We start from the raw sequence: 9,900 nt of genomic DNA, 5'->3' as shown, positions 1-9,900 counted from the left end.
AAAGTCGCTGATAAATTTGTTTTAAATGGTGACGTTTTCAGGTTACGCCTATTTATACCCCCTCCAGGCGACATCAAGATCCTTTCACAAGAAGATAGTTCAAATCTACCCGGATATCGTGGAACGCGTGTTGTAGTCCGACTCAGATTACTTTCCATGTAACTACCGAGTAGATTAGATTGAAATCGACTTGTAATCCTTGGTCGTCAGCCTATATAAGGCGGCCAAGGGCACCCTCCGAGGGTATCCCAACTTTTCCACGCACCAGCGCAAAGCAATACAATCCAGCGTATAGGATGTAGGGTATTACTCTTTGGAGGTCCGAACCTGTCTAAAGCCCTCGTGTCCCTTGTGTTCTCATGATCACCTTTGAGTTCTTGGTTTCACAATCACCCTCCACCTACAAATCAATTACTTGGGTAACCCATTGGTGGACTACCGGGCTTATAAATTCAAAAATTATTGATCTCCAAACTGATAAGTTTTCCTTTTCAAGGTTTCTCTCATATGTGTTTGCAGTCAAACAATAATCTAAATATGCTTTATCATTTTATCCTTACATTTTTCCCACTGGGTTTTAAAGGAGTTTTAATGGTATATGGACATTTGGTTTCTCCTCAATATTTTTCCCATAAGGTTTTTGGAGGAGTTTTTCCCATATAATAATTGAAGATGATTGAACAAGGATTACTTGAAACTTACAAGGAGCTAATTGATCAAGGGGAGTATTGTGAAACATTTTAATTAGTGATCAATTAATATTAGATAATTGTAGAGGACTTTTCATGAAAGGGTGTGGACGAAGGGCCAACTCCCAAGAGCCATGATGCACTTTGGGCATACCCTTTCCCCAACTCCCAAGAGACATGATGCACTTTGGGCATACCCTTTTCCCTTTATAAATATGTAACCAGACCATTCATTCAATCAATATGAAGATAATCACAAGATTTATTCTTTCAGTCTCTCTTTCTACCCTCAACAAACATGAACAATAACACAGTACATAAAAATAGTCCAGAGTCTCTCTGGAACATTTATTGATATATTTAGTGGCAGTACAATGGTTGCTTTTCTGAGAAACAGGGGCATTACACACATCCAACTCCAGTTGGTGGATATCAATACCATACACATACAATATATGAGCAAGTTGTAGATTGTAGATATACGTTTCGAAATGAAAGTATACAGATCATGAAGCAAACCAGCTTTGTAACCTCAGCAAGCTGCTTGATCATGTTCCATGAAACGATAATTCGAAAATTATGGCACTTTTTTTATTTATTCACTATAGGTTTATGGTGCCCAACCGCAATATAAGAATGTCCAGGAGAAATCTTACGGGTAGGCCTCCAAGACACCTCGAGCTCCAAATTTCTTGACAAGCTTGAAGTCGCTGAACCCTGCTTTGATGAAGATGTCACGCCAGTCATTTAAGTCGCGTTGCCGGCCTCCTTTCATAAGCATCATGCAGACGTCCATCAAGAGTTGGGTCTCAAACATTACAGGTTCTGAAGCAGGGTCGAGAACTATATCTCCAATCAAAACTTTTCCTCCCTCTTCTCGTGAAGCTATTGCCTTCTTGCAATTGGCGAGGATCTTCACGCAGTCCTCATCACTCCAGTGATGCAGCACCATCTGCAATGGAAAAGTTCAATAACGTTAGGTGAGATCACGAAAATGTAGCGTTTAGCTAAGTTCATCTTATACAGTATAGATACCAATAATATTGATGATTTTTCTATAAATGAAAGATGCTAGTACATTGACCAGTCTATTTCAATTTTTTTGTCTAATTAAATTAATGTGTCAACTGATTTTTTTGCAATGAAACTGTTATTGCACTCATACCTTAAGCATCACCACTTGAGCACGTGGGATGGACTTGAACATGTCACCTCCAACATAGTTAACAACACCATCAGTTGGTATTTTTCGAATCTCTTGTGGAAGGTCTAGCACAGTGACCTTCATGTGTGGAAAGGCCTTGGCAATGGCCTTTGCCGTCATTCCGTCCCCATGGTAGCAACAGTCAGTCAATGAATTTATCCCCTGGAATATGTCACTGAACTCCCGCAGCGCAATGTTCGTTCCGAAATTGTCATGGACAATTAAACCTTGCATTGCCATCTTGTGGAACTCAGGATGCTTGCGCTCCATGCTCTCCTCAAACAGCGATGCTCCGTGCACATGATCAAAGGGTGGTTTCTTGGCATCCTGCTTGAACCAGTGAGCTAGCCCCATTGCTAGGTCAATGTAGTGTGTCGCGGTTACAGTGAGCAGGAAAGGTGCATGGTTGATATGGTCATCGGCTTCAATGCCGTCAACCAGGAGGTATGACAATGGGGTGAGGGAGTAGGTAGCCTCAGTGGAGTCAACCACGCTGAAGACACCGGATGAGGCAAGGAGCCTCATGAGGCGACTGAGGAATTGTTGCTTAGCTACGGGCAGTGACAGTGCGGTGATCAGGTCAGGAATCGAGGCACTACCGCCTAGGCGGTAGATGGCTGTAGGTATGCCGAGCTCCACGGCACACTTCAGTGCCATGGATTTGAGGTAGTAGAGGCTGTGGCGCCATAGGTCGGCCTGTGCCTGCAGCAGTTCAGCATCGGTGGGCACTACAATGGGCGTGGCCTGAGTTGCCATTGTTGTTCAATCCTATCTGTTGTTTTGTGCGCTTTGCTTAGATGGGTTCTGCATTCTTGACGAAGGTTATTATATAGTGTGTTTCTTAGCTACTATCAGTAAGCTACCGTTAATTAATAAGGCCTTAGCTATCCTCCCGTGGACCACGAGGACACAGATGGTTCTATGGACGGATCAGGACTCTATGTCAGGAAAGCGATAGTGCATCTGTACATGTATCTGCACACGCGTGTTTCGCGTGGACAGAGACACCACGAATGAGGCTAAGAAACCTTACATCCAGGAGAAATTAGAGGCCAGCTGCTTGGAGGGCATGGAGAGGTGTCATAGTAGAGTGGGAGTAGGTATCTAGAAAATGTGCATCTCTCAGGGTGTTTTCATAATAGTGACATAGTTTCTTATATCCACTCTCCAGAATTAGAAATACAAATAGTCAAATCATGAAATGTCTGATTGATCAGAATTTAAATTAGCCTTATATGATAGGTCATGCTTTAGTTGATCAAACAATGGTTACTGCTGATTCATATAGTTCATTGTCTATGAGATATACTCCCTACATCCCGCAAAGAGTGTCCTTTTAGATTCTACAATTTGTCCCACGAAGAGTGTCCTTTACCTCCTAATAAATCTCATCTAACTAAAACAACACTCACACCAATAATAAAAAAGTATGGAGAAGTGTGTAGAGCCAATCAAATAATCAATTGGTGTTATTTCTCTGATTTCAATGCGTGCATTTATTTAGGATCGAGAAACTAAACACACCGCATGATTTTTAATGACAACTAGTATTAGTTATTAGGGGCAACATATACATTTCTCACCACTACTATACTGTCTGAAATTTTTTAAAATAACTCTTTGTGGGATGGAGGGAGTATGAGTTAATTGTTTACTAATTTAAGTCATGCACTGACGATTACTAATTTGGGATTACAAGAAGCAATCACATTTGTAAGTGCGAGTACATATGGTTGTTTGTCCTGAGACCTACATTATTTTATTACCATAATTATAAACGATATTTTCTCTTGTGAACTGGGAGAACTTGCTGCCTTTATTTCATAGATACTGCACCTGCACACTTATTTGAACCCGTGTTTCGCATGGAGGTAGACACCATGAACGAGGCTGAGAAACATACACCAAAAAGAAATAAGAGGCCAACTGCTTGGATGGGACGGAGAGGTGTTATAGTAGAGTGGGAGCAGGTACCAAGAAAATGTGCATCTCTGAGGTGTTTTCATGATAGTGACATAAGTTTATACAAATAGTGATCAAATCACGAAAAGTCTGATTGTACAAAATTTAAGGTGTTGGTTATGCATAATGTACTGTGGGAGTATTACCTAAATCACATATCGGTGTAATGCTTGGGCTAAGTGCCAAACGTCACAGGTCGTGCGCTTTAGTTGATCAAACAAAATAATGATTTTCTGCTGATTCATAGTTCATTGGCTACGAGATGTATGAGTTAATTGTTTACTGGTACTTATGGTAAGTGCCTATATAATAGCATGAAGGCGCTTTGTATCAAGGCACCCAAAAACGTAGTAGCTAGATGATTGCCTCATTTCCTTCCAGTCCATGAATATAGTAGTTAATGGGTTCTTTGATGGCACCCGATGCGAGTCATCCAATAGGCTGTCCTCATGAAGGTGGGAGAGCAACCATTATGCATATTATATTTCCCGTAGTGTACAATGGTTGCTTTTCTGAGAAACAGGGGCAAACAGGGGCATTACACACATCCAACTCCAGTTGGTGGATATCAATACCATACACATACAATATATGAGCAAGTTGTAGATTGTAGATATACTTTTCGAAATGAAAGTATACAGATCATGAAGCAAACCAGCTTTGTAACCTCAGCAACAAGCTGCTTGATCATGTTCCGTGAAACGATAGTTCGAAAATTATGGCACTCTTTTTATTTATTCACTATAGGTTTATGGTGCCCAACCGCAATATAAGAATGTCCAGGAGAAATCTTACGGGTAGGCCTCCAAGACACCTCGAGCTCCAAATTTCTTGACAAGCTTGAAGTCGCTGAACCCTGCTTTGATGAAGATGTCACGCCAGTCATTTAAGTCGCGTTGCCGGCCTCCTTTCATAAGCATCATGCAGACGTCCATCAAGAGATGGGTCTCAAACATTACAGGTTCTGAAGCAGGGTCGAGAACTATATCTCCAATCAAAACTTTTCCTCCCTCTTCTCGTGAAGCTATTGCCTTCTTGCAATTGGCGAGGATCTTCACGCAGTCCTCATCACTCCAGTGATGCAGCACCATCTGCAATGGAAAAGTTCAATAACGTTAGGTGAGATCACGAAAATGTAGCGTTTAGCTAAGTTCATCTTATACAGTATAGATACCAATAATATTGATGATTTTTCTATAAATGAAAGATGCTAGTACATTGACCAGTCTATTTCAATTTTTTTGTCTAATTAAATTAATGTGTCAACTGATTTTTTTGCAATGAAACTGTTATTGCACTCATACCTTAAGCAGCACCACTTGAGCACGTGGGATGGACTTGAACATGTCACCTCCAACATAGTTAACAACACCATCAGTTGGTATTTTTCGAATCTCTTGTGGAAGGTCTAGCACAGTGACCTTCATGTGTGGAAAGGCCTTGACAATGGCCTTTGCCGTCATTCCGTCCCCATGGTAGCAACAGTCAGTCAATGAATTTATCCCCTGGTATATGTCACTCAACTCCCGCAGCGCAATGTTCGTTCCGAAATTGTCATGGACAATTAAACCTTGCATTGCCATCTTGTGGAACTCAGGATGCTTGCGCTCCATGCTCTCCTCAAACAGCGATGCTCCGTGCACATGATCAAAGGGTGGTTTCTTGGCATCCTGCTTGAACCAGTGAGCTAGCCCCATTGCTAGGTCAATGTAGTGTGTCGCGGTTACAGTGAGCAGGAAAGGTGCATGGTTGATATGGTCATCGGCTTCAATGCCGTCAACCAGGAGGTATGACAATGGGGTGAGGGAGTAGGTAGCCTCAGTGGAGTCAACCACGCTGAAGACACCGGATGAGGCAAGGAGCCTCATGAGGCGACTGAGGAATTGTTGCTTAGCTACGGGCAGTGACAGTGCGGTGATCAGGTCAGGAATCGAGGCACTACCGCCTAGGCGGTAGATGGCTGTAGGTATGCCGAGCTCCACGGCACACTTCAGTGCCATGGATTTGAGGTAGTAGAGGCTGTGGCGCCATAGGTCGGCCTGTGCCTGCAGCAGTTCAGCATCGGTGGGCACTACAATGGGCGTGGCCTGAGTTGCCATTGTTGTTCAATCCTATCTGTTGTTTTGTGCGCTTTGCTTAGATGGGTTCTGCATTCTTGACGAAGGTTATTATATAGTGTGTTTCTTAGCTACTATCAGTAAGCTACCGTTAATTAATAAGGCCTTAGCTATCCTCCCGTGGACCACGAGGACACAGATGGTTCTATGGACGGATCAGGACTCTATGTCAGGAAAGCGATAGTGCATCTGTACATGTATCTGCACACGCGTGTTTCGCGTGGACAGAGACACCACGAATGAGGCTAAGAAACCTTACATCCAGGAGAAATTAGAGGCCAGCTGCTTGGAGGGCATGGAGAGGTGTCATAGTAGAGTGGGAGTAGGTATCTAGAAAATGTGCATCTCTCAGGGTGTTTTCATAATAGTGACATAGTTTCTTATATCCACTCTCCAGAATTAGAAATACAAATAGTCAAATCATGAAATGTCTGATTGATCAGAATTTAAATTAGCCTTATATGATAGGTCATGCTTTAGTTGATCAAACAATGGTTACTGCTGATTCATATAGTTCATTGTCTATGAGATATACTCCCTACATCCCGCAAAGAGTGTCCTTTTAGATTCTACAATTTGTCCCACGAAGAGTGTCCTTTACCTCCTAATAAATCTCATCTAACTAAAACAACACTCACACCAATAATAAAAAAGTATGGAGAAGTGTGTAGAGCCAATCAAATAATCAATTGGTGTTATTTCTCTGATTTCAATACGTGCAATTATTTAGGATCAAGAAACTAAACACACCGCATGATTTTTAATGACAACTAGTATTAATTATTAGGGGTAACATATACATTTTTCACCACTACTATACTGTCTGAAATTTTTTAAAAGAACTCTTTGTGGGATGGAGGGAGTATGAGTTAATTGTTTACTAATTTAAGTCATGCACTGACGATTACTAATTTGGGATTACAAGAAGCAATCACATTTGTAAGTGCGAGTACATATGGTTGTGTGTCCTGAGACCTACATTATTTTATTACCATAATTATAAACGATATTTTCTCTTGTGAACTGGGAGAACTTGCTGCCTTTATTTCATAGATACTGCACCTGCACACTTATCTGAACCCGTGTTTCGCATGGAGGTAGACACCATGAACGAGGCTGAGAAACATACACCAAAAAGAAATAAGAGGCCAACTGCTTGGATGGGACGGAGAGGTGTTATAGTAGAGTGGGAGCAGGTACCAAGAAAATGTGCATCTCTGAGGTGTTTTCATGATAGTGACATAAGTTTATACAAATAGTGATCAAATCACGAAAAGTCTGATTGTACAAAATTTAAGGTGTTGGTTATGCATAATGTACTGTGGGAGTATTACCTAAATCACATATCGGTGTAATGCTTGGGCTAGGTGCCAAACGTCACAGGTCGTGCGCTTTAGTTGATCAAACAAAATAATGATTTTCTGCTGATTCATAGTTCATTGGCTACGAGATGTATGAGTTAATTGTTTACTGGTACTTATGGTAAGTGCCTATATAATAGCATGAAGGCGCTTTGTATCAAGGCACCCAAAAACGTAGTAGCTAGATGATTGCCTCATTTCCTTCCAGTCCATGAATATAGTAGTTGATGGGTTCTTTGATGGCACCCGATGCGAGTCATCCAATAGGCTGTCCTCATGAAGGTGGGAGAGCAACCATTATGGGTATAGGCACAGCTGTCCCATCGCATGAATTTCAACAGAAGTCATTCTCTGATTACTATTTTGAGATTACCAGTAGCAATCACATGGTGGATTTAAAGGCCAAGTTTGCGAACATTTGTAAGTTGGAATCATATGATTGTTTGTCTTTACAACTACATTTTATTATTCACACGATAAACAACATTTCCTCTGCTGAACGTGGAACTGGGATAACTTGCCTCTATTTCATGGAAATAGGCAATTCATCGAGACAACTGTCTTGTTTTGCTCGAGAATTAAAATTATTAATTTTGTTCGAAATGAATGAAAGATATATATCAGCTATTCAACGAATTACTGTGCTGATGCATTCATATTTTGACCTGTACTAATACCTACTAGTACATAATCAATTTCAGGTGAGAAGACCATGATCGAGAAGCGACACTTTTACATGTCCAATGAAATGTTGAGGGACAGCCCGTCCATCACGGCATACAGCTCCCCCTCCCTCACCCTCCGACAGGAGCTCGCTGATGTCGGTGTCCCCGAGCTCGGCGCCAAGGCAGCACGCTTAGCCATAAGTGATTGGGGCAAGCAGGCCTCCGACATCACCCATCTCGTCGCCAGCACGTCAAGCAGTGGCTGCATGCCCGGTGCAGACTGTGAACTCGCCAGGCTTCTTGGGCTTAAGCCATCCACCAAGCGCTTCATGTTGTACCAGACCGGCTGCCATGGTGGCTGCACTGCACTTGGCCTTTCGAAGGACCTGGCAGAGAACAACCCTGGCGCCCGGGTCCTTGTGGTATGCTCCGAGGTCTGCACCTTGTCGCTGCGAGGCCCCTCGGAGTCGCACACCGGAGACCTTGTCGGGCAGGCGATCTTGGGTGACGCTGCGGGTGCGGTTGTCGTTGGCTCCCGCCCCGCCGCTGACGAGCACGCCATGTTCGAGCTTGTGTTGACATGCCAAGAGACCGTTCCGGGTACGGAGGAGGCATTGGTGTCCAAGCTGCGAGAGGAAGGGATACTGTACAACCTGCACCGGGACATACCCCTGCACGTGTCCAGTTCCACGGAGCGATTGGTGAAGCTTATGCTGCAGGAGACCTTGGTGCCGACGCTCGACTTGAACGATGAGGTCTTCTGGGTAGTCCACCCGGGTGGTCGGGGTATTCTTGACAGGATTGCGAGCAAGCTTGGGTTGAGGGAGGAGAAACTGGCGGCATCGAGGGCCGTGATGAGGCAGTACGGCAACACAAGGTGCTCGTCCGTCATCCTGGTCATGGAGGAGATGCGGCGGAGGTCGGAGGAGCTTGATCGGCACACGGCGGGAGAGGGCCTCGACTGGGGGTTGCTTGTCGGCTATGGCCCAGGAATCACGGTCGAAGCCATCCTCCTCTTCGCGCTGCCAGATAAAGCTGTCAACAAATTATCGGTCACATGAACGTGCCTTACTAATAACTCAAAATATGGTTTGTTTGTAGTTCGGTATAGTTTGGCCCATTTTCTTTCTCTTAAGCAGACATGCCTTCGTTCAAAATGTAAGGTACCGTTTGGATTTGGATGTAGATATTGAAGTCTAGAATTCGGAATTGGCATTAGGTACCATCAATGCCTGCTGTTTGGATGTTCTTAGAATTAGAATTGGAAACCACCTCCAATACCAAGTAGTATTGGACCTACAGCCGCACGCCACCCCTCAATTCAGAGCGTTTCCCATCCGTATTCATATGCAATCCTTCTCTCATCGCCCCTGCGTCCGCATCTCTCGTCTCCGTCTCGCACCCTCCGGATCTGCGCCTCTTTTCTCCGTCGGACCCCTCTTTCAACGCGCCCCTCCTCCACCGGGCTGCTCCCCCGGGCGCCGCTCTGCAGCAGCCACCCTCCGCAATGCTGCGCCCCCGCACCCCCCTCCGCCGGCTAGACCCACTTTGCAGCAGCCACCCTCCGCAGCACCGCACCCCGCGCCCCTCCTCTGTCGGGCTGGACGCCGTTCTTGTGTGGCCGCCCTCTACAGTGCCGCTCCCCCGCGCTCCTCCTCTGCGGGCCCTACACCGCTCTGCCGCGGGCTGCCCTCCGCAGCACTGGTTCCCTATGCCCCTTCTCTAGCACCATGGACCTGGAGTGCAGGTAGGTGGCGTCGTCGGGGCAGGTAGGTGGTGTTGAAGGGGGTGACGTCGTGGGGATGAGCGGTGGAGAGAAGGAGGTGAAGGTGGGTCAATTTTCGATTACATTGTATGCCTACCAAATAGGAATTGATATTTGTCCGCTAGGTGAATTCCTTG

General features: G+C 44.5%; 2 protein-coding genes across 2 annotated transcripts; one reads left to right on the top strand and one right to left on the bottom strand.

Moving 5' to 3' along the window:
• Positions 1-1,009: 1,009 nt before the first annotated feature.
• LOC101785737 (flavonoid O-methyltransferase-like protein Os11g0303600) lies at positions 1,010-6,019 on the bottom strand. The gene is made up of 4 exons (XM_004979108.3): positions 5,160-6,019; positions 4,659-4,946; positions 1,855-1,989; positions 1,010-1,641 (listed from the first exon to the last, which is right to left on the bottom strand). Exons 1-4 carry the CDS (start codon positions 5,952-5,954, stop codon positions 1,342-1,344), a joined length of 1,518 nt encoding a protein of 505 aa, XP_004979165.2. The 5' UTR covers positions 5,955-6,019; the 3' UTR covers positions 1,010-1,341.
• A 1,047-nt stretch (positions 6,020-7,066) lies between these two features.
• LOC101785337 (chalcone synthase 2) lies at positions 7,067-9,299 on the top strand. The gene is made up of 2 exons (XM_014805673.2): positions 7,067-7,753; positions 8,035-9,299. Exons 1-2 carry the CDS (start codon positions 7,561-7,563, stop codon positions 9,057-9,059), a joined length of 1,218 nt encoding a protein of 405 aa, XP_014661159.1. The 5' UTR covers positions 7,067-7,560; the 3' UTR covers positions 9,060-9,299.
• The last annotated feature ends 601 nt before the right edge of the window (positions 9,300-9,900 follow it).

This window comes from Setaria italica, chromosome VIII (assembly GCF_000263155.2).
Source record: "Setaria italica strain Yugu1 chromosome VIII, Setaria_italica_v2.0, whole genome shotgun sequence".
NCBI classification, from domain to species: Eukaryota; Viridiplantae; Streptophyta; class Magnoliopsida; order Poales; family Poaceae; genus Setaria; species Setaria italica.
This window is presented reverse-complemented; position numbering and strand designations above follow the sequence as displayed.